At 41.8% G+C, this 27,973-nt stretch overlaps 1 protein-coding gene across 2 annotated transcripts in view; it reads left to right on the top strand.

The window, feature by feature from the left end:
* Positions 1 to 21,764: 21,764 nt before the first annotated feature.
* The window catches only part of rau (RA domain-containing protein rau), a 59,422-nt gene continuing 53,213 nt past the window's right edge, over positions 21,765 to 27,973 (top strand). For both annotated transcript variants that reach the window (XM_089245846.1, XM_089245847.1), the window contains exon 1: positions 21,765 to 22,280. In XM_089245846.1, coding sequence (XP_089101972.1) covers positions 22,083 to 22,280 — 198 coding nt within the window. In that variant the 5' untranslated portion in view covers positions 21,765 to 22,082. The remainder of the gene's footprint in view (positions 22,281 to 27,973) is intronic.

Genomic DNA, 27,973 nt, shown 5'->3' with positions numbered 1-27,973 from the left:
TCAGGGGCGAAGTGTCAAGAACGAAATTCCTCTTGATATAGTACTACACTAGAACTCATAGTCACAAGTCCCTCCCTAAGCAACTAAATTATATACAGATGCGCACCATGAAGGTTTGGGGGGGGGCACCTCATCCCCACACCAGTGATTCTCAAAATTTTTGTCCCGATTTTTGCACATGTGAATCATTTTTTCATGGCTCCCTTGCACCAAAATTCATCCAACCATGGCTCCTTGCCTCAGCGATGTAAAACCCAGTGATCCTAACAGGTACATACCCAGGGGTTCAGTTCACTACTCTAGTAATCATTTACCCATGATCACAGGGCCGCAGCTGGGGATGTTGCCGCGGACGCTGAATCAGAAAAACCACAAATTTCATCCTCAACTTATCTTTCCACATTGCCAGTGGAGAAGTTGGAGAACAGGGGGACCGTCTGAAAATTTAGGTTTTTTTGTCACACACTGTATTTTCCCTCTCAAAAATGGTACAGGGTAATTTTTTGAACGCCTTTTGAGCATTCTTCAAATTAGAACCATACCTCAACGAGGGACGGTTGATGAGATAAAGGCCGCATTAGCACTTACAGGACACCCTGCATATATTTTTCATTCAAAATAAATTCTGCAGTTTTACTTTGCGTCTTCGTCAGGATATTCAAAATTTTATGTTCAAAAATTGAACAAGAAGTTAATTAACTTCTTAAATGAAGTCTTAAATTTCAGAATTTTGGGCCCACGACAAATGTCCCTAATGCGAGAAACATGCCCTATCCAGCATGGCTCTACTTCGCAAAGTTACTACATCCTTACGGGGAGTTGGTCTCCTGGAGTTCGCTATAACGGGGTTAGAGTATCAAGAAATCGGCTTCGAGCACGGTCGACTAGACATTGAGTCGAGTATTTAAATTGAGGGTGGGCTTAAAGTGTGTGTGTGCTACAGCCCAGAGCGGAGAGTTCAGAGTGGTGGCAAATTTGAGAATGAATCTCCAAGAAAATTAGTAGAATGGAAGAAAAAGGCGGCAAAATTTGTATATATGTAACGGTAAAAGCCCGAAGAGTGGTAAAATCAAGATGAGTTGGTAAAAGCTGACATTTAGTAACTTTTATAAAAATTGGTAAAAATGCGAATTTTCTAATTTTCATAAATTTGAAAGCTTGTCATTTATCAATCACAACGATCCTGATGCTAATTAAGATCATAATTAATTAACTAATTAGTCATTCAAACTTAAAACTCTCTTCGGGCTTTTACCGTAACTTATATAGTCCATTATAGATCCACTTCTGCCCAGGAAGTGAAGGACAAAGTGAAGTGTGCGACAAAGAGTGCGCAAGCACGTGAATAATCAAACGAGTGACCTATAAAGTGAGGAATCATGTCAGTCAGTGACAAAAAAGAGTGGCCTACAGCGTGTGCAAGCACATGAGTGACCAAGAACAGTGCGCAAACATGTGAATGAGGGTGTGTAAGCATGACAGTGAACAAAGGAGTGACTTAGAGAGGCACAGTGTACATACGGGGGGGGGGGGGGCAGGCATAATGCGAATTCGTGATTTCGAGAAATGGGAGAAGGACATGGCCCCCACACCCTAGCCCCTAGGCTGGGATCTTTTGTGCCCCCCCCCCCCCACGCTTTCACGAGCCCTTTCACGATGAATTTATAGTGCAAAAAAGCAAAAAAATGGTGAAAATCGCCTCGGGCCCCAGGGCTGGAGCCTTGTCAGCCCACCCCCTTGTGGGGGCCATGGAAAACGGCGCCTACAAAGTCGTGTAGTCCATAGGCGGCGTAACCATAAATCTGGCTCAGCAGATATTCATCAATTGTTTAGTGGGATATGCTTCAAGAGGGGAGCACCCGTTCAGCAAAATTCGAATTGTCTCGGAATGATGCGCGAGCACCTGATTTTTCCACTTTATTTATTTACACTCTTCTTTTTTTCTCGTTATAATGAGATAACTTCCTGTGGCATTCGACGTGGGTGTCGTCGTCGTCGTCGCTGTTGACATGTCGTACATGTACACCATGTCGTGCGAACAAAGAGGAAATTCCTCGCATTCTTTAGTCTTCCGGTGAGAAGGAAAAACAACAAAAAATTTCTAAAGTCTCTAGAATTTCACTCATTATTGCTAAAAAGTAGGAATTTTCCCCTCACGCCCCTGTCCAGGGTCGTCTTGTAACACGTGGACCACCATCTGGAAACGGCCCGAAGGCTTCGGAACCAGGTGCGAGGAATAATGATAATGAGCTCTAGCACGATAATTTTCGACAATAAATTGCACTTCCAGGAAGCAAAGAATCAATTTTCCCGGGGCCCGCGATGCTTTTCAGACGCCCCCCCCCCCTCCCCATGCCTGTGCTGGCGAGAATTTTACAAAGTTTTTAAAAAAAAAAAGATCGGAATTTTCACCCTGGGCCCCACCGAACGTCACAAAAAATTATGCATTTTTAAATAATTTTTAGTATAATTTGAGAAAGAAAATCAATTTTCTCTAAAGACTCCCCTAAATTCTCAAACTCAGCCTTAAATCTGGGAGCCCAGATCTCCCCTAAACTGGAAGCTACTTGATGGCCCCCTTAGCCAAGATTTTGCTCCCCCCCCCCCCCACTTCCATAGTGAATTTATAATGTAAAAAAATCCTATCCTTCGCCCCCGGGCTGCAACAACATGGGACGAGGTTTGTCTTCCGTGTAGGGGCACATCATTGAAGCCTTTATAAAATATTTTATAATTTGTGATAATTATCTGAAAGTATCCATGAGAAATTCCGTGAAATATCTTCAGCCCAGAGGCCCGGGACGATTCTCATAATTTTCTGTTTTTCACACAAAAAAATTAACTATGGAGAGACCTACCAAAGATCCGAGCCTAGAGGGGGGGGAACCTCTTGCAGGATGCGGGAACCATGGTTATTTCCAGGAGTGGTCAAGAGAACTCTTTGACGACAGGGCTGTCTCAAAGACTTCAAGTGCTTCAAATGTATGGGAGGCCTCGTCATTGCGTTGTAGTTGAAATAAAATCAGAAAAAATTGTCGGTGGGGGGGGGGGGGCTATTCACCCAGAGATCGTGATGTTGTTAAAATAGAGATAGGACATATTTAGAGCACATACCATGGGCTGCAAGGGCCCCGGGCTGTGATTTTGATCCGAAAATTCATGGTCTGCATGTATATTTCTAAATGTTTGTGATTTATCCAGGGTGGGGGGAAACTTCTTCAAGTATGTCTGTCGACATGCATTTAACCCCCCCCCCCTCCAACATCATGAAGTCGGTCTTTTAAGCCGGGTAAGCCTACAGACAGAATCCTTCGTGAGCCCCCCCCCCCCCCTAAAGTAAATGACGAGAAATAATGATGTATCCCGGGTCCATGGTCCCCACATCCTAAAACATCCACAACATCCACAGCCCCTAGGCTTATCTTCAGTATGGACAAGTATGGCCTCCCACATCCTGGAGCAGGGCCCTAGGCTGGGACCTTTAGCTGGCCTCCCTGCCAGCGTTTTCACGGGCATCTCTATAGTTAATTTATAGCGTGAAAAAACAAAAAATGGTGACAATCGTCCAGGTTCCCAGGGCTGCAGCCCTGTCACAAAAAAAAAGGCCTGTCAAACTTTGCATGTCTGGTGTTTAGTAGCCCTGTCATCCCCACCCTTGTGGGGCTGACAGGGCTATGGCCCTTATGGCCCTAAGACTAGCAAACCGAACTTTACACGGGCTCCTCTAGGGTGAATTTATAGTGCAGAAAAAAACAACAAAAAGTGATGAGAAACCCACTCTCCAGGGCAAAAGCCCCGTCAGCCTATCCTTGTGGGGGCCCGAGTCCCACGGGTGGGAAGGAGGCCATGCAAACCATTAACAAAAAAATTATTTTTTTTTAAATATTTTAATATATTCTCAGACACCATTGTAACTAATATTCTTCAATATTCATCCGCACCTGAAGTCTATCACATATAAGCATCAAATAAAACAGCCCCCCCCCCCCTCCTAGGCCTCCTTCTTAAGATAGGTATTAAATACCCTTTCGATTCTAAAAAAAAAAAATGCATGGGATCGCTCTGTTCTAGGAGTGGCACCGGCCATGGATGATCACGAGGCAGGATGAGGCCGTGACGTTTTAAAGGGCCTGCCTACTTACTGCCTATAAGGATCAGACATTTAAAAAAAAATGTAGCATGGAGGCCCTTTAAAAACCGAGAGCAGGAGTAAGAAACATCTGCTATTTAAATGGCAGGGAAAGATGCTCTATATCTCTTCGGTTCCTACCAGGCCTATTGGGTAAAGATATATCATAGGCTACGTGTATTGTGCGGAGGAAACGGAAGAAAGAGCCTTTTTTTCTATCCAGACTACAGACCCCTTCCCGGAAATTCAGGGCAGTGCATCTTACCATGGAAAAGGGCCCCGAAGGTGGGAAGCGAGATATATAAAAAAATATATGTATCAGGGGCCTTTTAATAATAATAGTAAAAAAAACAGCATCCGGCCGTACACTACTACTACTACTACGATGCCAAGCCTATGGTACTACGCACACACACACCAGCTGTTTGTGCTTGTAAACACAGCGACGTCAGAGCCCTGATGCACCGGATGGGCCCTTTTTTTTTTTATTCTACTAACAAGAATCTCCAAATGAAATTCGATTCTGGGCCCTTTGGTTACCTTCACGGACTAGTTAATTAGAGCGGCCTAGGCTTTTAATTATATTCCGTTTCTCTTGGAATCGGACACCCGGGGTTTTATATTTTATTGTATGATAAATTTTCGTTCTTCCCCCCCCCCCTTCTATTTTTAGGTATGTTGTCTTGTTACTGGGCCCTAATGAGGCCTACTAATTTATTTTTTTTTAAAGGAAGGGAATGATGTGGCGATTTCAAATGTGATTACGTGAGAGCTATCAGGCCGAGTAGGGCCTCATTTTAGAGCTTATTTACGAGCCGCATTATACAGGGCCTGACTTGAGCACGTGCGGAGGGCCGTAAAAAATAGGATTAAAATACATCAAACACGTATTTAATCTTGATTAAGTTTAGATAGCCGAACCGTAAACTGTAGGGCAGGGGTTCATAAGCTCCGGACCACCAAGGGGTCCCATCTGGCCCGTGAAAGTTCTATCGGTTGAAAATTATCAATACACACGCAACACCATACCTACCCGAGCTGACCATATTTCTTGCATAAAAAAATACGGGATGTTGCCTAAAAATTGTCGAATGGAAGTAATCGTGCCAGTTGCAGTCAGAAAAAATTGTCAAAGGCTCCTAAAATTGCCAAAGGCACCTAAAATTTCTAATTGCAGCCAAAAAAATTGTCTTGTTAAAAGTAGGTGAGAAAACAGGAGATTTCATAAAAAAAGTTGAAACGGCCCAATTTAAGGAAATATTCCTTAAAATACGGGTAATATGGTCACAAGTTTATAGACAAGTTTCTGGCCCGCTAGAGGTATAACTACTGCATATCTGGTCTGCGTACTGAATAGATTGCGCACTATTGCTGTAGGGGTCCTGGGGGCGAGATGAACTCCCGAGAGTCGAGATGCTACTCTTTCTGCATCTGATTAGTTCACCTTGAGTCCTCCTGTCTGGAACGGTGGCCCATTACCCTGGAGCCAGGCCCTTAAGAAGAAGACATGTTTTGCACCCAGAATAGAAGTTTTCACGGACCTATCAAGGTAAGTTTAAAATGTAAAAAATTCAAAAAACACCAGCACCAGACATTTTGGCCTAAGGTCCCATGTAAGGTCATAGTCACCCTGGCACCCGTGATGGTAATTAGTGTATTTTTTATGTCATTATTAGAAAGAAGCCGTGAAAATTTATCAGGTTTCCGTGGGGGCAAAAAAATTAGCCTGGGGGCCCGCTCTAAAAAGACGCTAGGGGCCTCCTTCTTCACGACGTCAAATGAGTCGGATTCACAACCTGTGAAGATCTGATCACCTGTTTCCAAGTCAGCGATTGCAGCCAATATACAAATCGGCACTGCGGGGACCTTTAAAAAATCAATAAATTAGTGTTTACACTGGTATAAACCCCAGGTCTTCTGGGGGGGGGGGGGTGTTAAGTGGAAGGGAAAGACTTTTATGGGGTGAAGGCACCTGACTCAGCAGATGTTACCATATGGATCTTTGCCCATCCCCTCTCCCCCTTCCTTCTTCCGTTCTTCCCGTACGAGTCCCCCCTACCAATGATTCTCTTGAGGGTCCCCCCCCCCTCTCCCTTCCCACCAAAGTTTAAACTTCCTCTCTTGGGTCCTTTTAAATGATCGTATACCGTACGTACGCAAAAAATGCGTACACATGCGTACTATATTTTACGCATATGTGTATTTCGGGTTGTGGGGGTATGAAAAGGGATTGGGGGGAGGGGGGGGGTCCCGGGTACGAGAAGTGTATTTTCATGCTCAGCTGATGATTTGTCTGCGTTATGATGAAGAGGATGTTGAGAGACTTCAGCATCCGCCATTTTTATGGATTGGTGACCAACCGTATATCCTTCGACATACGTTTTTGTCTCTCCTTCTAACAAAAAAATAACGCTACTCATTAATGAGGTGAGGCAAAACGGAGGGGGTACCCCCTTCAAAATGATATGAACAACGACGCCTTTTTTTTTTTTTTGCTGTGATGGGGGCCCTCGCACCACTTGGAAATCGCCCGCACGCTGGGAATGATACATTGATTATGAATGTATGTTAAGAGATACGGATTGTGGCCATTTTGCTTGGGAAATTGCGTATTTTGAACCGCAATGGCGGATGTTTTCAAGTATTTGGATGGAAAAAAACAATGTGTGTGTCTGTTTGTGACCGAAAATGCCCTGCTGTTTGTGTCACAAATAGTGTCTGTTTGTTTACACATGTTTTTAAGTTTGCGCGGAACTGATAACATTAGGAACTTGAAGATATCTGTATGCGTTCGAAGTATTTATATCGCCATCAAAGGCGGATTTATGGTTTTGTGGGCTACTCAAATTTTGCCGCACTTCTCCTAATCTAGTTTTTTATGACTCATTCCTCAAATTTTCCGCCATAGGGTTGCTCAGTCCCATCTCCAGTGACGTATTTACAGGGGGGGGGGGTCTTAGTGGTCTACAGCCCAGGGCAGCAAAAATAGGAATGAGTGACTAAGAAAACGAGTACATAATGGGAGTAAAAGGCAGCAAAAATTATAACCACATGAATCCGCCTCTGTCCAGAGAGAGAGAGACGATGAGGTCACGAACTAGGTCATGAACTGACCTAGAGAGTTTGCTCACTCACATTCGTGTTAAACAAAAGAGTGCACACGAATGTGAGTGAGTGAGCGAAAACGTGACCTAGAGCGTGTGCAAGCATGTGAATGACAAAAAGAGTGAAATAGCCTAGAGCTCATGTGTGCATGGTAATGACTAAAAAGAGTGACGCAAAGCGTGTGCAAGCATGTGAATGACCAAAACATTGTGCGAGCATGTGGGTGACTGAAACAGTTTGGAAGTATGTGAATGGCCAAAAGAGTGACCTAGAGAGTGTGTGAGCATGAGAGTAACCAAAAGAGTGCACAAGCATGTGAGCGACCACAAGAAGGAGTTAGAGAAACAGGCATATTTACATGCGGAGGAGCGAAGCGGTTTAGCACAGGACGATGAATTCGAAGAAAAAGTGGTCAAGAAAATTAGATGAAAATGGGTGAGGGCGACAAAACCATAAATACGCCTCTGTCTCCAAGTCATTCCTAGTCATTCACATGCTTATACGCTGTTTTGGGCACTCGCATGTTCACAAGTCAAAGAAAAGATACGCAAATAACGAACAGAATGCCTCCAAATCGTTTATTACAGCAGTATGTGTTCCACATGACCATCACCAACACAGGGGATAACACATTGCAGGCGAGTCACAAATCCAACAACGGCAGAATGTAGCAGGTTTATACACGGTTTACAACAGTGAAGTGGTTGTGGATTAGGAGCGCAAGTTCTTATAACCGTCTCATTTGCATATTTCCACTGTCGCTCGTACCAGCGCCACCTAACGGCTGTTTTTTTTTCCTCCTGTCTTAAAATAATTCCCGTGACCTCGCGATGCCAACCGTTTTTTATTTCGGTTATTTTTCCGGTTTTCATTCATTTTTAAAGTTTCTGCGGACTTTTTGCCCACCCTGTACTTTCACACGCTATAACTTATACACCCTATACTCATACAATCTCTAGGTCACTCTTTTGGTCATTCATATGCTTTCACACTCTTTTGTTAGTCACATGCTTGCAAACTTTCTAGATCACTCGTTTGGTCACTCACTGACCTAGTCCCTCGCTCTATCAAACAGAGGGGGGGAATCTATAGGTGTACCATCATTCTCTTTTATTTCACCTGTACAAACCTGTTGTTTCTCTCCGAACATAATTTCGATATCTGCGCAAAATGCCAAAGTAATACGCTATCTTGTACAATATATAGGAGATTTTTCTCTACTTAGCAAGAAAATCGAAAAAAAAAATGGTGCCTTTCTTTGTTACTGTTGTTCACTAACCAGGGCCGGAACTAGAGGGGGGACAGGGGGAGCAACTGCCCCGGGCGGAAAATTTTAAGTGGAAACAAAGAACATCGATTTAAAATGATCGAATTTTGAATTGGTAGGGTCGGTAAAATCCTATTTGCCCCGGGCGGCGTAATAACACAAAAACCCTAGTTTCCGCCCTGCCACAACTAATAAACGAGTAAAAATAAAAATAAAAATTCTTCTTAAAAATGTTCTTTTTTTAAGGAAATATTAAAAACAAGTTACAGTACACAGTGTATATTATATTGCACGTAATGCATCATTGAAGTAAAACCACACTACTGTCACCTATCAAATAAAAAATACAACTGTTGTGATTCTTCGATTGAAATTGATGATCGAATTTCGATCAGTGTGCCGCATAGAAAAATTCGATAATGTATGATGCCAACAAATATTTTATGAGCAATATTATATTAGATAAATTGTCAAGTTTGTTTCAAAATTTTAACAGTTGTTGTTTGTTTACTGTAAATTAACGTTAGTAAGCTGCGCAGAACATCCTCTATGGCTGTCTGAAATTATAATTAGGGGCTGTACAGGTATTACGTAAGGAAATTTTTAGCCATTTTTGACCCCCCCCCCCCTGTCAGCAAAAGTCAGCTAAACTCTGATCTCCTCCCCCCTTGTCAGCAAAATTTCATCAGCTCTGCCCCTCTGAATCCTAACGCATATTGGTGGGATCAGAGACGTAGACGGGGGGACTCGTGCGCCCCCCCCCCCCACACGATCAAAATTTTTTTTTTTAATTGAAATTTCGGAAGAAAATACCTTTATATGTTATTATAATCAATTTCTGTTAATTTCAATGTTATTTGAAGGCAGGCTATGAACTCAAAATTTATCTTTAATAAATTCATTGCGACCTACCCTCTAAGCCATATATAATGATAAATTGCATAAAGGCCCGTGGACCAAATATGGCCCCGGGGAATTATCTGATGCGGCCTGCCCCCCCCCCAAACCTAATTTTGTAAAAATGAACTAAGCGGCACATTTACTGTGTCCCGTGGAAGTGTCCCAATTCCAGAACATTTAAGCGGCCCGTGGCACATTTTCAGATCACTTAAATAACCCGGGCCACAGTTCCAGAACACTTAAGCGATCCGCGACATATTTAGAGATCCCTTGAGTGACATGTGACGTAGTTTTAGAGCACTTAAGTGGCCCCCAGTGCGGCTCTACATCACTCAAGTTACACGCAGCACATTCTCAGATTATTTAAGTGATCCGCGGCATATAATTACGGATCACTTGAGCGATGCGTGGTGCAGTTCCAGAGCAGTTAAGCGGCCCGGACACATTTCCAGATCACTTGAAGGATCCGCGAAACATTTAGAGATCGCTAAAGTGGCTCTGTACTGCACTTATCAATAGGGGAGAATGTTACTTCGAGTGCCGACAAACTGGCGAAAAGTTTTTCTCGTTTTTGGCGCACCGAGTAAGATGTCATTAAAAATATTTCATATTTTTAAGACAACACGGTCTACATCAGTGATTCCCAAAGTAGTTGTCGTTAACGCCCCCTGGGGGGCAATGGAATGTTCCAGGGGAGCGGTAGAAGCTACGGGTTTAACATAGGATTCTATGGGTTAGATTGGGGGGGGGGGCGATGGGAGAAAAAAATTTCTGATGAAAGCGATGGGACAAAAAAGGTTGGGAACTATGGTCTAGATCAGTTATTCCCAACGTGGGCGTTAACGGCCCCGGGGGAGGTAGAAGCTACGGGTATAACATAGGTTCCTATGGGTTAGATTGCGTTGGGGGGCGATGGGGCAAAAAAGGTTGGGAAACTATGGTCTAGATTCTCAGTAGAATTGGAAAGTAAAAGAAAAATATACGGTAAGATGAAAATACGGACGAAAAATTAACACACAAGTGCAAAAATTTGCATTTAAAAGTGCCTAAAAATATGCCCTAAAATTAATAATGGTTAATAGCAAAATATTTTCTTTAAAAAATTACAGAAATTTGATCAAATTTGAAGAATGGAGACATAAAAATAATCTTGTGCAAGCATTAATACAATGTCATCAATAGAAAAATAAAAGATAAAAATATGCATTTATTCTAAATTTTCTGTCATTTTATGCATTTATATGCGTACACTAACTAAAAAAAGCGCTAAAATGTGCAATACATATGCACTTAGCATTTGCAAATAATCCGGGATCTACTTATTATAGACAAGAAAGCTTGCGATGAAGAATATGTCGTTGGAAATGAGTTTTACGCACACGATATGGTCAAATATAAATGCCGGATTCCAGATGACCAAGGATGACTCGTAAATCATTTCTCCTGGTATTGGTAAAATGAGAAAGTGGTCATATTGCAGTCGAGCAGAGATCGGCTTAGTTTACGAGTGCGAAAGAAGCTATCATTCTTATCACTCATCTCCACAAAGTTAATGGCTTTTCCCGTCGTTTTTAAGAGAAACAAACGGCTTTCTCTTTCTGGTAAGAATTCACGCATCCTTGGAAACAGATCCGCCGCCATCTTGGTGATGTGATGTGATGACCAACACAGATAATAACGTTCCGACGACCTTGAGTTCTTCCCGTCCCGTACCGTAGCGTTGTTAATGATCCGTTCCAATCAGGGCCCGATCTATTTTCAAGCGGTTAGCTGCAATCCTTAGCTGGTCACTGGTCGAGATCTAGATCTCGCCCGGATCCGGTCCACCAATACAATCTTCAACCACCCCCCACATCTCACCCTCTCCCCCCTCCCCCATTTCATTGGAATTTGGACGTATTTATCCGCTGGGCGAAATTTTCTTGCCAACTGAAAAAAAAAAAAATTCTGAAAATTTCTTCGGTAAACTCAAAAGATAACTGTTGTTTTGAGTGACCGGATGGCCCGGTTGCAAGGTACCATGAAGAGATTTTACGTACGACAAGGGCAATATTTCTCCCGGTGTCCCCCATCCCATTACGTAATTGTCTCTTGGGAACAACGAGTCACAACATAATTACTTTGTAAACAAACAATATCCAGTAAAACTTGTTGGGACATGGCAAGAAGCAGCAATATTTGGTCAAAAATATTGCCGATCTCTAGACATCCATATAAAATGCTTGCTCATCCCTAGAAGTACTTAGGATTCAAGCCATTCTTCCTAAATAGGCGTCAGATTCTTGCTCATCCTCTAGACACGCATAAGATATATGCTTGCTCATCTCTATACATAAATAAGGCGCTTACTCATCCCTAGGCATGCATAAGATGTTTGTTCATTCCTAGATACGTGAAGTGGGCTTTTGTGAAACTCCTCAGAAATTACGTAATAGAGTTTTTACCGATCAATAAAAATACGTAGGGAGTTCTTGCCTATCCGCAAAAATGATAGAATTCTTTCCTATCGTATAAATGCGGGGAAATCTTGCCTATCCCTATAGAAATGCCTAGGACTCCAGCCTTTCCCTAGATATGCCTAGCTAATTAACTCTAATCCGGCGACAGTGTGTCCGAGTAAGTCTGGGTAAGACGGAATAACAATCATAATATAACAATAGAGTGTCATATTTCTCTCAGCACACCACGCAAAAAAAAAAATCTGGCATACGCATATCCCACACACATGCATAAAATACTCGCTCATCCATAGACACATATATAAAGATTCTTGCTCATCCCAACACATGCGTATAATGCTTGTTAATCCCCTTAAAGTATGTATAAATGAAGCTTGCGTACAAAGCCGAGGAAGCTTGCCCACTAAAAATGATTATGTGGGTTATGAGTACTTCTATAAATATATTGCAGGTTTTCTATTCCCCTCTCCTTAAATAGGAAATTCTCATAATTTCCTTGTATATTGTCATACCCATTACTTCACCGACGATTTTTTTCCACCGTTGCCGCTAATTTTTCAACTGACCCCATCCCCCTCCCCAGGAGCCGCGTACAATAGGTTGGGAGCCCATTACCCGTATATTCAGCTCAGTGGCAGAGAGAAGAAAGAGTCCGTATCTTAATGGATTATTTCATAAATATCATACAGATCGGGGACAAGATTCACGTGCCGTCCGCCTATTAGCGACGACAGTGGCGTAGCGCTGGTCATCGACTGTTGTATCGTCCATCGACATGACCAATTATTATAATCCGAAAATAATTCTTAATCGTACACTTAATCTTCGGAGACAAAGGGACACAGAGACGTCTTCAGTACCACGACGCGCATGTGCTCATAATTTTAATGACGTTTCGCGCTGTCATGGACGTCATTAGCGACTAAACGGAATTAAGCTTAGTATTTTTCCCCCACACTACGCAACGCTAATTAGCGTATTATCTAGCATAATATAATGAACGGTATAAATGTCCGCGAAACTATCCTAATGAATATTATTTCGGACAAAGGCCGATTGTGGGAGATTAGATATTTAATCGAGGATCGATCTTATAGATCGTCAGATTACAAGATGGCGTCGGTGGCGGCGACACCATTGTCGCAATATGGCTGTATTTGAAGTCCATCGAAGGGAAAAGAGGATTATATTATTCTTAGACATTTTGGTTGGCACGTCCCATTTTCGGTACCCGAAATGATCGGTTACGATGCGAGAAGATGCGAACCATGATTTCAAAGGGTGATCTTCTGTGAAAATGGGTCGAACAACGATGGACGTGACCCAATGGGTCTTCGTGCGAAGTGGAGATCGCAATCGTACCGAGAAGCTTGTGACTGGAACTTCGCGTAATTGTGCTATATGTGACTATGAACGCGTAATCGATGCATCATGACATGAGAGAGAAATAGAGACATTGTCTCTCCTTCCTAAACCTATTTGAGCAGGACACTTGGGCCGAGTCTTTCGGAGGAGCCCTTATGCATTTAGTTTTCAAAATTTTATTCTCCGTGGCTCCCTTTTCGCAGGTCTTCCCTTGTCTTACTCAGCCACCATTCACCCATTCACTCTCGTTGAAACCAAAGACCGACTCATCACTCATTTGCCATCTTTGAGCGAAATGTGGCGTCAGTGTTATTGCTATAGCCAAATCTCTCTCTCTCAGTGTGTTCCCTATCCTGCTCTTTTTTTCAACGAACAGACGTCACTTGGAGCTGTAAAACCAGTTTTTTGTTCAAAGATGGAAGGCGATGAATTTGCTCCTTTTCCTAGGTGCCTTATCTTGCCCTAGACCAGCGGTTCTCAACCTTTTTCGACTCGCGCGGAGCCCTTTTAAGTAAAAAAATTCTATGGCGGAGCCCCGTAGGCCAATTTTTTAATTATTCATCAAAGATACTGATTTATTGTTACTATTTAAAATAGTTGTAATTAATTTTTTTAATTTTACTGTTTTTTTTTTTATTTTCCTCGAGCGGCCGCGGAGCCCCTGGAGAGTGCACAAGGAGCCCCAAGGGCTCCGCGAAGCACCGGTTGAGAACCGCTGCCCTAGACATCACTTACTAGCGCGCGTGCGCAGCTCCCTTTTCTTACTTTTAAATCATTTATCCGGATTTATCCAGTCTCCCATACATGTCCACCAAAGGGAGCAATTTGGACGACAAAAGTTTGAGAACCACTCCCAAAACACCACCCGAAATTGTAGGTAGATGTAGGTCCGCATCCGCTAAGCTACAAACGGGCCCAGATCATATATTAGTATCCGGAGCGTCCCTCGCTTTACGCGAATAACTGGTCCCGCGAAATAGTCGCGTTAAGACGGAATCGCGTAAAGTGAGTTGAATTAAACATGGGAAAGATAAAGATAAGGGGTTGGCTCGCGGGGGCCCTGCACGATATTAGGCAGTTGCACCAGTTTTTTTTGGCTCTTCAGTGTATATATATACAGGGGTATGGCATTTTACTGGTGAAACCGTTGATCGTAGAGGTATACTTCCAGTAAGAAAAAGTTTTTATAAATAACGTATAGCACCAGATGTGTCATTCATGTTTCAATAGGTTGTATAATTTGGAAACTTTTTCTAACTGGAAATATTCCTCTCAACCGGTGCTCCGCGGAGCATTTGAATCTCCGTCTCCGCGACCACTCGAGGAAAATAAAATTAAAAAACAGGAATTTGAAAAACAATAATTATAATTACTTTAGAATAATAAAAATAAATCAGTAATTTTTTGCTGAATAATTAATAAATAGATCTACGGGGCTCCGCCATAGGAATTATGTGGCAAAAAGAGCACCACGAGTCAAAAAATGTTGAGAACCGCAGCTCTAGGGGATCAACGATTCACCAGTAAAATGTCATAACCCCCCCCCCCATCCCGTTGGCTATGCGCCATGTATATGGTACGGTAAAAGCCCGAAGTAAAAAAATAAGGAAGTAAAAATGGTAAAACCTAGGATTCACCGGTAAGACCTAGGTTTTACCAAGGCGAGTTGGTAAAAACCCGAAATACATATGCAAACGTTTTCATTTTGGACTCTAACCAAAGTCAAAAACCATTTTTAATGAATCAATTCACCACCATGAATTTATTATTTCCTGGCGTTTATTAATTAACAATTATAGTTATTCAATTATTATAGCTTATATATGGTTAGGTAATTGAATATTATGGGCAATTATTGTAGTTGTTTAATTAATTAAATTAGTCAAATCAATGTTTAAAGTATTAACAATTAATGTATTAGATATTAACAGTTATTTATATCTTCAATTTGAAAGCCCATTTCCAAGATTAAAGTTGAACTCCAAGTTGATTTTGCTGTTGGAATTCGTAAAAAAATCACGTTATAGCAAAACCGCGTAAAGCGAGGGATACCCTGTAGTCACCCTGTATATTTATACCCTACACCAGCGGTTCTCAACCACACACTCTCTCCGTGTGTACTTCCCAAGGGCTCCGCGGCAACTCGAGGATAATAAAATAAATCAATAAATTTTATAAACAAAAAAAGAGGTCTAAAGGGGGTGTACCGTCGTATAAATAATATACTAAATAGGGCTCTTCGAGTTAAACAGGGTTCCGCCATAGAAATTATACACTGAAAAGAGCTCCGCGAGTCAGGAAATGTTGAGAACCGCTGCCCTGTACCATAGTTCCCAAACTTTTTGTTCCATCGCCCCTCCCCCATCAGAAATTTTTTCTCTCATCGCTGCCCAACTCAAGTGAACCCATATTATCCTGTGTAAATCCGTAGCTTGTATCGCCTCCCTGGATCATTCCATCATCCACCAGGAGGCGATATTGGCCACTTTGGAAAACACTGCCTTATACAAAAGAACTAAAACCATAAGCGCGAGCCTATATAATGTGTATATATATATATATAGCTGCTACGACAAATGATTTTCGAATCAGAAGAAATCTCATATCCTCTTATACAAGATATACGGAAGACTGGATGTTGTGAAGATATTTATTATTTCAGATGTTTATTTTTTAAGGAAGGAAAAAACTCATCTCTGCCTCCACCGGGAGTCGAACCCGGGTCCCTCGATTGCCGGACGAGTGCTCTGACCACTAAGCTACAGAGGAGATAGAGATTTTCCTTCGCTAGAGCGTATATATGCCGAACGGAACCGTGCGATGGACGGTGAAACCGATCAGCTAATAGCTCATCATGTCATATCCTCTTATCTCGGACCAAATTATTTAATGATGAAATCCAATCTGTTTGACTCATTTCTCTGAGTCGTCGTCATCCGCCAGAGACATGTTTCTCACCCAATCTGTCGCAAGCTACGAGTTTCACCACCGTTAAGGAAACGGCGGTTTTTTGTTTCCTTATAATGATATATCTTTTTGTATAACCGGACTCGAGTCAATAACAGGTCTATGGTAAATCGAAACCTGCCTTATACGAGGCGCACATCTATATAAGTTTTTGTTGTAAACGCAATAATTTTAGGCTAGGGCTAAACTTCGATGCACCTTATCAAACCCAAAACAAAATACGTACTAATTATAATCAATGTTTCTTTTTTATCATATTTCAGGCCCAGTACTAATACAGGGCCGGCTTAAGAGCATCATTTGCCCCCACGAGAATCGATATTTCTGAGCTTTAATTATACAGGGTGTTTCAAAAAGAATCACCCGATTTGAAATGCGTATATTACGAAAAATATTGAACAACACATAGACACTTATGATTAATTTTATATTGCATGGCTGATCATAAAGTTATTTTTACAAACCAAATTAAAGGTGCTCAAAATGTTCTCCTTAGGATGCGCGGCATATGTCTATACGGTAGTCAAATTCGTCCCAAACTTTTGCGAGCATGTTTGCAGTCACTGCGAGTGGATTTCTGTGGACTACGTGCGAAACTCTGTCCGATGCGCTCTACCTTTTTCGTCTGACATGCGGAGACGGCCAGGGGATTTCCCTTTACACAGACAACCCTTGTGTCGGAATTGTTTATGTAATCGACTAATGCTCTGAGCGGTAGGAAGTTCAACACCAGGGTATTATCTACGAAAAGCACGATGAACATGTTACGGACTTACACTCCGCGAAGCTTAGAACACAAAACGATATCTGTTGTGCAGTCGCCATCTTGACAAACACTGAAGTGGCGGCCGAAGGAAGAGCGTTAGCGCTTTAATTGAGTGAAACTCGAGATTTCCCTCTTTCATTATTCGATCAAAACGGATTGAAAGCTGAATAGTTATGATTTTTTTTTTAAATCGATTGATTCTTTTTGAAACACCCTGTATATATTTAGAAGGGCTGGTCCTTTTATTTATCGGGTCGATCAATCGATCAATTGTTGATCGGTTGAAAATTTTAGTTGAGTTAATCGACTCGATCAATGCGATTAACTTGACTAAGAATTTTTTTTTTTTTTTTTTTGTGAATTTACATGCTACTCTCGAAAATCTTGACCAGATTCCGTAAAGGCTCCCAGGGCCATGCCCGGGTGGGTCCGCTTACGTTAAGAAGTCCCTGTGCGCCCCTCTCTCACCAGGACTTTCCACACATTACAGAATGAGTCTCTATGATAGTGTTTTTGAATTAGCACCTTAGTCAAAACACCCAGGAAAGCAAGAATCCAGTGGTCTCCATTACGTATATTCATTGTAGTTTTCCTTTTTATTGTTCTGAAACATATCCCGCGTACCGAAAACCCCACAGCATCAATTTCTTGCGGTTCCCAGTAAGTCCGTGGACCAGCCCTAAAAAATCACCCCCTTCAGTTGCCACCCCAAAATATCGGCCCTCTTTAGTTGGCGCCTTCTGCGGCCGCGTAGTTCATAGGATATAAGATCCAGCCCTGAGTGCACCCACGCTTATTGAGACAATCCTCTGCTTAGGTACTTACAATCAGAGCCGTTTGAATGCATAGGTCAACCCAGGCACGGAGCCCCAAATGTAGTTTTACAGTCAAAATGACAAAGTAATTTCGAGAAGAAATAAGTAAATTGATAAACTGGTGCTTCAGTCTGGTAGCACAGCCCATAGGCATGGCCCCCCCCCCCCATCCCGAAGCAGGGCCCCTAGGCTGGGATCTTTTACGGGGGCCCCCCCCCCCGACCAGACTTTCACGGGGCCCCTTTTATGATGAATTTAAAGCGTGAAAAAACAAAAAAATGATTAAAATCCTCTCGGGCCCCAGGGCTGGAGCCTTGTCAGCCCACCCCTCGTGGGGGTCATGCCCATAGGTGCCGGAACCTAGGTACTGAGGCCATAGGCGTACGCAGAATTTTCTCTTGAGGGGTTTTCAGATATTTTTTTTTTCCTTCGGGGGGGGGGGGGGTTTACTTTTTTCCCTGCAAAATAACACTATAATCTTGGCTGGGGGGGGGGTTAGAACCCCAACCCCTCCCCCACTTGGGTACGCCAATGGCTGAGGATATTTGAGCCCCCCCCCCTCCCTCCCAATAATTCATGAATATACAATGAAACGCACCATTCCGCCTCCTGCTTACGGGCTTGAATCCCATACGTACGGGATGGCGATTTTTTCAGCCACCTTAACATTTCCTTCATGGCGGTGCCTCTAGCACAGTCCCGGATCACTATTTTACCCGGGGTTGACGATGCTGTTGAGACGGCCCTTTTTACAGTACTTGATGTAATTAAACGTTACAAAAACTACTGTTCCAGTGCTGGAAGTCTGAATACACACAGACAGGATCAATTGTGGGTGTATTTGTTATATAGGCCTTATGTAATATAGGCCTATATATATTCTAATTTTAGCCTGTTATTCAACGAAAAAAGTGGGCGGCTGTTCTTACGTCACGTTTCGCGCCATAGACGCCAACGCCATCCGTTTCCACAATTCTATGTATTAATATTAGAAAATAAAAGAATTGAATTCTCAGTTGGCGTGGATTGAATTCGTGAGTTTGAATTTCGCTTTAAAAAGTGAGAGTGTTTTTTTTTGTAATTTTGGGAGTTGTGTGTTATATAACACGGGAAAAAGGAAAGTTTATTTCTTTTATAATATAAAAAGGCCATTAATTTGCGTAATTTATACGCTCTTTTATTTTGTGTATGTTGAGAATCGGGCGTATTTATTTTTTGGTGCTTTCCCCTTAAAAATAAAAAAAAAAGGGCGGTTCTCTTTGAGCTGAATTTTGTATATCGCGTATATTGTGTGAATAGTGAAGATCAAAGGTCTTTACACGCGATTCGTGATTGATGTACCCGGATTTTACATCCACAATCAATATTGTGCGTATATTTTGGCGGTCATCATTTCCCTTGAACTGCTTTTGTTTAGTGAATGATATTATGGTTGTTGGGAGGAGGAGGTTTCCCCCAGGCATAGAGTAATAATACTGTACTAGTATCTTTAGTCTATGCCCCCAGACTAGCCCTTAGGGGTGGGGTATGCGACATGTACGGTCGCACCAAGCCCCGCACTCTTACGGTAACACTGATTTCTTTCAAAAAATTTTCATCGATTATGGAATTCTGTGAACTTTTATCAGTTTTGTAACTTTGTTTATTCTAAATTTTCATCAGAAGTCTAGAATTATTTGTTCAATAAGTTCTGAATTATTTCATCAATTCTGGAATTCAAATTTCCATGACTTCTGTGAATTTTCACGAATTCTGGAATTATGGAATTCTGTGAACACTTTCACGAATTATTTCATCAATTCTGGAATTCTTCAAATTTCCATGACTTCTGTGAATTTTCACGAATTCTGGAATTATGGAATTCTGTGAACACTTTCATGAATTATTTCATCAATTCTGGAATTCTTCAAATTTCCATGACTTCTGTGAATTTTCACGAATTCTGGAATTATGGAATTCTGTGAACACTTTCACGAATTATTTCATCAATTCTGGAATTCTTCAAATTTCCATGACTTCTGTGAATTTTCACGAATTCTGGAATTATGGAATTCTGTGAACACTTTCACGAATTATTTCATCAATTCTGGAATTCTTCAAATTTCCATGACTTCTGTGAATTTTCACGAATTCTGGAATTATGGAATTCTGTGAACACTTTCATGAATTATTTCATCAATTCTGGAATTCTTCAAATTTCCATGACTTCTGTGAATTTTCACGAATTCTGGAATTATGGAATTCTGTGAACACTTTCACGAATTATTTCATCAATTCTGGAATTCTTCAAATTTCCATGACTTCTGTGAATTTTCACGAATTCTGGAATTATGGAATTCTGTGAACACTTTCACGAATTATTTCATCAATTCTGGAATTCTTCAAATTTCCATGACTTCTGTGAATTTTCACGAATTCTGGAATTATGGAATTCTGTGAACACTTTCACGAATTATTTCATCAATTCTGGAATTCTTCAAATTTCCATGACTTCTGTGAATTTTCACGAATTCTGGAATTCTGTGAATTTTCACGAATTCTGGAATTCTGTGAATTTTCACGAATTCTGGAATTCTGTGAACTTTTATGAATTCTGGAATTATGGAATTCTGTGAACTTTCATGAATTCTGGAATTATGGAATTCTGTGAACTTTCATGAATTCTGGAATTATGGAATTCTGTGAACTTTCATGAATTCTGGAATTATGGAATTCTGTGAACTTTCATGAATTCTGGAATTATGGAATTCTGTGAACTTTCATGAATTCTGGAATTCTGTGAACTTTCATGAATTCTGGAATTATGGAATTCTGTGAACTTTCATGAATTCTGGAATTCTGCAAATTTTTATCAGTTCTTTAACTATTTCCTACATTTATTCTAAATTTACATAAGAGCTCTAAATTATTTGTTTCATAAATTCTGAATTTCCACCATATCTGAAATTTAATTTTTAAAATAAATTCTGAATTTTCATCAATTCTGGAATTTATTTATTTTTTTCAAATTTATTTAGTAACACAAAATCAAAAATAGTCGAATTTGAATATTTGTCGTAACGAAGCCGAAGCCTGCACAGAACGACGTTCCGAAATGATTCTCATAATTTTTTTTGCTTTTACACGATATAAATTAATTACAGAGGGGGCCCCCCATGCAAAGTCTGGCCTGGGGGCCCTTCTGAAGGTTCCAGCCTAGGGTCACTGCTCTAGAATGTGAAGGCCAAGCTCATAGCCGTATTACTACGTGGGCTTAACTTGGCACGGCCGGGGCCGTTTGGTTTACAAGGGAGCTATGATGACGTTGCATGGTATTCAATAAAAATTATGTCAGACGTAGGGGACTTCAGTTCTGACTTCATTGGGTGACTCGAGGGGCCATGATGCTGTTAAGTTGTTCCAGCGCACCCCCCTCCAATGGTGACCATAGTTTTGTGCACGGCAACGCACATGCCCCCCTCCCCCCATCCTAGAGCAAGGCTCCTAGGCTAGGATATTTTGCGGGGGGCCCAATTCCAGATTTTTCACGCGCCCTTCTGTAATGAATTCATAGCGTAAAAAGCAAAACATGATTAGAACTGCCTCGGGCCCAGGGCTGAAGCCCTGGAAGTGGGGCACAAGAAGTGGGGGCCATGAGGTTGGAGGCTCGGGAAGATTTTAATTGTTTTTTTTCCTTAGTATAAATTTACTGTGGTGGGACCGTAAACATCAGACGCTAGGGGCCCTTTTGCAGGATGAAGAGATCCATGGGTGTGTACGCTTCTATAAGCCTCTCATCAAAACGTTCAACAATAAACTCTGGTTTTCAATTATTTTAACCCTTTTGTTTAGGAACCCGGATGGTATACCGTAATTAATTAAGAGAAGAAATCCAGCGGTCTTTCTATCATGGCGTATCGTCGCGGTACTTTGCCGATGACGTATGAGGCCCGTCAGCCAATCAGCTGTCATCAACCAGCCGCGCCTCCTTCGGAGCGGAACATTCGCTCTCAGTTCGCTCTTGGACACCGTAACTAAAGGACGTGTGTTTACGCTTCCGTACGTCGAATACCCACGTTTGTTTACGTTGTGGTCGGCTTGGATTTTTCTTTTGCGACTTTATTTGTGAACTCGTCGTCAATGGCTTAGACTCGATCTATTTGAGTGTTTTTTCGTTTGTTTGTGCCGTATTTGTTTTGACTCTATCGTGCCGAGATGAAAAACATCTAAAAGTTTGCGTGCCGTTTGGATTTTTTTTTTTGAGATTTTTCGTGTGTGCGGAGGTTGGTGTTTGTTTGTGTCTTCAGTCGTTTGTGTGTGTGTGCGTGTAATGCTCAAGCACGTCCACGTGTCTTCGTCGAATCTTTCGCCCTTCAGGTTGAAATCTCCGTCCAGGGATACGGTCAGCTTGACCAGCAGCCTTAGCTATGGTAGCAGCGGCATCCACGAGATGTCGAGCCGGTCGTCCAGCACCAGCAGCCTGCACGATTCCGCCGTCGTCGTGCGGCCGCAGAGGATCGGCACCACTGTACGTAATATGCCCATTGCTCTTATCAATTTCTTGTGATCGTTATGTCACGATTCTTTTCAGATCGATATTTGACGCGATATAGCTTGTCGGTGACATCAGTGAATTTATGCCAAGGGTGCTCTCAACCTTTGGGAGAGGGCGGGCCACTTTACTGAGCGACCTGGGACAGCTTAAGTCATTTATAAATGTACCTCAGGCAGCTTGGGTGATCTGTACCATGGGTCCCTCAAGCTATCTGAAAAAGCCGCGGCCCGCTTGACGGATCTGGAACAGTGCCGCAGATCACTTAAGTGATCTAAAAATGTGTTCATGTGCCGTTTAGTTCATTTTCACAAAATTAGGTTTGAGGTCAAGGGCCACATCAGATGACTCCGAGGGCCCACGAACCATATGTTGAGCCAATCCCACCCCCCATACCGAAACCTCTGTTCATGCTGTAAATCATCGGTTCCCAGAGTGTGTGTGCCATCAACCACTGTCGGGCTCAGTGGCGAGCTGTTCTTATTAATGTGTACCTATAGAATACCATGAAGCGGTTCTACATCGGATTGAATTTCTGGGTGGGGTTTCGAGTGTATTAGATTATTCTGGAGAGCCGCGAATACATGTCCACCAGGGCAAAGGGAGCATTTTGGATGACAAAGGTTTGAGAACCACTCTCAAAATCTCACCCCGAAATTAAATCCGATGTAGGTCCGTATCCCCTAAGCTACAGCAGGCGCAGATCATATTAGCATCCGATATCTGTACTTATAAACAATGAGTTTGCTCGGGAGAGGAGGGCCTAAGGTATTGACCAATCAACCCTGCGTACTTGCGCCCTAATGAGGATTAAAACAGTCTATGTTAGTGGCACATCTATAAGAATTGGGTTGAAATACTGTATCAAATATCTCACGGCCCACCTCGAGGTGCACACCCCCCCCCCAAATTGTTAATACAAGCGCTAGTTAGCATGCCTTGACAAATCCCTGGTGCCAGTTCGACTACAAAATCGGCGTTTCATTCCTAAAATCTCCTATGAAATAATTAGTCTCCATTGATGTCTCAAATATCCTGACTATTGAAATCCGAGACATCGCAAAAATTTCTGAACATTAGCAAGCGTTTCTACCCTCGTGAGAAAAGGTCATTTGGACCCAAAAAAATATTTTGGCCGTTTTTTTTTTCTCCTAAAAAAAAGGGGCTTGGCTCTTAAAAAAATTTGGCTGGCACCTAGCCCTGTTGGTTTTGAATCGCTGTCTCAATTACTTCGTCCAATACAATTTTTATCCTCACAATATCAGGTCCATTGGCATACGCAAAGGGGGGTTTTGGGGTTCTAAGCTCCCCCTCCCCTTGAGCCAAGATTATAGTGTTATTTTGCTGGGAAAAAAGTAAACTCCTCCAGAAGGAGAAAAAAATCTGAACCCCCCCCCCCCCGAGAAAATTCTACGTACGCCTATGATCAGGTATATATATATCCTCCATATCACAGGACACCAGTCCTGTGTGGAGGACCGGAGCTCCACAAAAGAATGTACACTTATTTTGCATAATAATCCTTTGAAGCGGGCTCCACCCCGGGTCTCTCGTGAAGGCATGCTACGGCCCTTGAATGAATCTCTTTTTACACTATGAATTTACTATTATTGGGAGCGTGAAAAATCCTAAACTGGGAGTCCCTGCTTCAGCTGATTTCCTATTACCTCCTAAAGTGCTACTCATCTTTAGGCGCCCTTTCCCCCTCCCCGAGCAGGGCCGTAACTATAATGTGTGGGGGGAATAAACATTATATTTTACCGATCTTACCACTGAAATTCAATTATTTTATAACAGTACTTTTGTTCCAAAACTGCCCCCCCCCCTCCTTCAATATCTACTTAGTTATCTGAGGCATGCAAGGGCGTAGCGGGGGGGGGACTTGGGGGGTCTGGTCCCCCCCCCCCGAAATGTGAGAAAATGACAGGAAAAAAGGGAAAAAGATTGCCAAATCCATTGTTCTGTCACTTTTGTCCCCCCCCCCCCCCGAACGAAATTTGTGGCTACGCCCCTGGAGGCATATAAGCCGCAACATAAAAACAATCTGGAAAACCTAGACATTGAAATTTTAAGTTTATACAGACGAAATGTTTTTTGTCAAAAATTTTCAGTTAAGATTTGGTGCTCATGCAGGGCTTACACAGCCCTGGTGCCGGCCCTGTTTCTCGCATGAGCAAACGTGGCACGTGCCAAAGGCCCACAAATATTCAGGTCCCCGAAAGCGGCTGCTTTTTGTGGCAACCCTACCTAGAGATGAGGTGAGTATATTGTGAAATATAAATCAGTTTTCATTGCCTGAAACATTTACAACAAAACAATTTTTGGTATAATCACCCCCAATGACAACTTTTAGTTCGAGAATATTCTCCAGGTCATGACGAGAGGTTTTAAAAGTTTGGTTACGAAGATTTTAGGAACCTTCAGATTATAAAACCTTTAAAAATTATTTTAAAATTAGATAAATTTTCAGAAATAAGTTCACAATAAGTGCAATTCAGCCCTGTTGGTTTAAGTTTCTTGCTTTCAAACTTTAATATTGTGATCTACAAACGTCAATGTCCCCATCTTCTTGACGGGAAGAGAGACGGGGACAGAGAATATTCTCTCTAAGGACTATTAGAAATTACTAGAGAATATTCTTATCGAAAGTAATAATTATTCTCAAGTTATTTATTATAATACATGTTATTACATATATTCTTGATAATACTCTCTGGAAAGATTTCAGTAACTGAAGAATATTCTCTGGAAGGACTATTATTAACTTCAGAATAATTCTTATTATTTTTATAAGAATATTCCTCAGTAATTTATGAAAGTAGTCCTTCCACAGAGAATATTCTCAAGGATATTATACGTAACTATATATCATAAATAACAGGAAAATATTCTCATCAAGAACTTATAAGAATATTCTCAAGTTATTTATTATAGTAGTCCTACCAGAGAATATTCTCCGTTGCCTGCTATTGCCGGCTAAACATTGATACCTGCTATAAAAACCTTCTGACACACCTTCTCAAGATTTCAACCTAGGACTTTTGTGTCGTTAATTATATAGTTCATGGACCTTGGATATTCAAAGTCGGTTAATTTATTGCTTTTCCTTCGAATGTTCTCATTGTTATACTGATTCAGTTTATTACACAATTTCCTATTCAGTGTTTGTGTGTGTATCCGTCGTCTCATTACCATACAATCGAGTGACGCGTTTTTTGTTTAAATATGTGCGTGACCTTGTTGACAGGTTTCTCCCAGTCAAGAGCCCTTTCACGTTATTACGCAAAGTATGAAGTAATAATAATAAGGTCCTCGTATATATACACCACGTGCTGCGCACGCGTGCGTACGTGTGGTCGTTACGCGTTTACGTAATGTCATTAACATTTATTGGTTTTTGTTATTCTCTCGCGGGAAATACCTCGAGGAATTTCTTCCCCCCCCCCCCCCCCGATTGCATTATAATAATCAATAGTAATGGAATTTGCATGCCATGGTATACCCAGGCTTTTTATGTGTGTGTGAAACGTACTACTTGAGAATTATAAGTAAAGATTCGATAAATGTGGGGGTGTCCCCCCTCCCTACATCGCGAGAAATCATTTATGTTGAAATCAAATCAATCATTTACTGAACTGTGAATTTGAATGTGAATTTGCTATTCAATACTTCCCTCGTGGAGCCCCAAGCACTGTCTTGGGAGGGAACCCCAGTTGAGAAACACTGATATACTTGCATAGGCGTACGCAGAATTTTCTCAAGGGAGGTTTCAGATTTTTTTCCCTTCTAAGGGTGTTACGCTTTTTCCTGCAAAATAACACTAATCTTGGCCCCTGCGTACGCCAATGTATACTTGTATTATTTTTATGTCAAATCTATTTTTCTGGCTGCTAGAGGAGTCGCCAATCTTTGTCAAACCCAGGCCATGGACGTCGCGACGATCTGGAAATATTGTTGCGTGTGCCTATTTATGCTTTGAAGTGGTTCTTTTATGAATGCAATATCTACTGAACCCAGAGTGGTGAATTCGAAAGGGCTGCAAATTTTAGTAATTGGTGGTTAAGAACATGGAACTATAACCGCGGGGCGGTAAAATTTGAATAGCCCGTAGGTGGTGAAGCTATAAATCTGCCTCGAGACACAAATTTTGAAGACCTCCCCCCCCCCCCTTGTTTCTTTTAAAAAAGTTGACCTCAATGCACTCCCACACTAAACATAATTCGCACATAGTCTCTTAATGTGCGTTTTTGTCGTTTGTACGAGAGAAAATTCTTTTCTACCATCAAAACAAACAAAGTCAATGTCTGTCTCTTAATTGATTGTCCTCTGTTACGAAAATTAATGGACATTCTTCTTTGCGTGTGTGTGTGTGTGTTTGTTTTTTATTGAATTAGAGCTTTTTGTCTCTGCTTTCGTACCTGTTTCAACAGCTGGGTGGCATGCTATTATTCTTCCAGCTGGAGATTCTTCGTCTAAACGAAGTTTTGAGAATTTCTGTCTCTCGCTTCACGGTCTGAATATTTGATTTCTTACCTTTGAAATCTGAACTTTCTATCACCTACAGGTTTGTTGAACTCTGGTCCGGTTGGGTAGTGTTTTATATATTGTGCCGTTTCGAGTTTCATTTGTGGTTCCCAGTAAAACAATCGTCCAACCTCTCTCTCTCCCAAATATTAGTATTATTGTAACAATCGGGCCTGTGAAGCATTTTATTATACAATAACGGGAGGGGTTTTCCGTTGCAATCTGGCATCATTATAGGGAGATTACTGTGCCAATGTCATAATAATGCCACTATTGCCACAGCCCTTTGAGTGTCAGTGACGTGAAAAGTGTCAAAAATTTTGTATTACAACCAGGACCGCAATTAGTAAAGTGCGGGTGGGGGACTGGTGCCACTTGCACTGGGGAAATGTTCAAAATTACTGGATGGATATTGCAGCCCATGAGTGAACGACATGGTGAATTGATGATCGAATAATCCGAGTTCGATGCTAATTGAATTGGCCCTTTTAAAAGTTATAACCCTGGTCTTCAATTTTTCTGAAGTCACGAGCAGCGTCTATGCCAGTGGTTCTCAACCTTTGCGAGTCCGCGGCCCGGTCTCATTCATTTTTGAAGTAGAAGGCCCCCCGTCAAACACACGACCAACGGAACGTGAATGAGGAAAAATGAAACGACTAAACACTCGCGGCCCGGTATGAATGATTTCAGGGCCGTGATTCAGGTGGTTGAGAAACACTGGTCTATGCCACTGTTTCTGCAGCGTTCAGCGGCTTCCTTGTCGTGCTGTTCGTATTCCCGTGACACCCTCATGGTTATATATCTATTGCAGCATAGCCAGTAAGCACATTTTATTCGTAAAATTTAAAGGAGTTTGTATATTTGAATGCAGTTTGCGAAAAAGTTATTCTGACGAAGGGAGATTTTTTTTGGTACAGAAACAAAAATTCACATTTTTGTCACCCACAGGATCCAATGTTAACATAACATAACCCGTAGCTCCTACCGCCCCCTGGAACATTCCATCGCCCACGTTGGGAATCACTGTCTTAAAGCTTCAGCCGGCGATTCGTGGCTGAGCCAAAACAACTTCACCAATAGTACTTTATTCACAAAATGTCAACGTCACAATGAAAACCTCGTGAAGCGCCAGAAACAATAAAATT

The sequence above is a fragment of the Pholcus phalangioides genome, unplaced genomic scaffold, assembly GCF_987345545.1.
Source record: "Pholcus phalangioides strain wild (caught in Gottingen) unplaced genomic scaffold, Ppha-v1.0 ptg000016l_1, whole genome shotgun sequence".
Lineage (NCBI taxonomy): Eukaryota > Metazoa > Arthropoda > Arachnida > Araneae > Pholcidae > Pholcus > Pholcus phalangioides.
The sequence above is the reverse complement of the archived record's forward strand: the minus strand, read 5'-3'. Positions and strand labels throughout refer to the sequence as shown.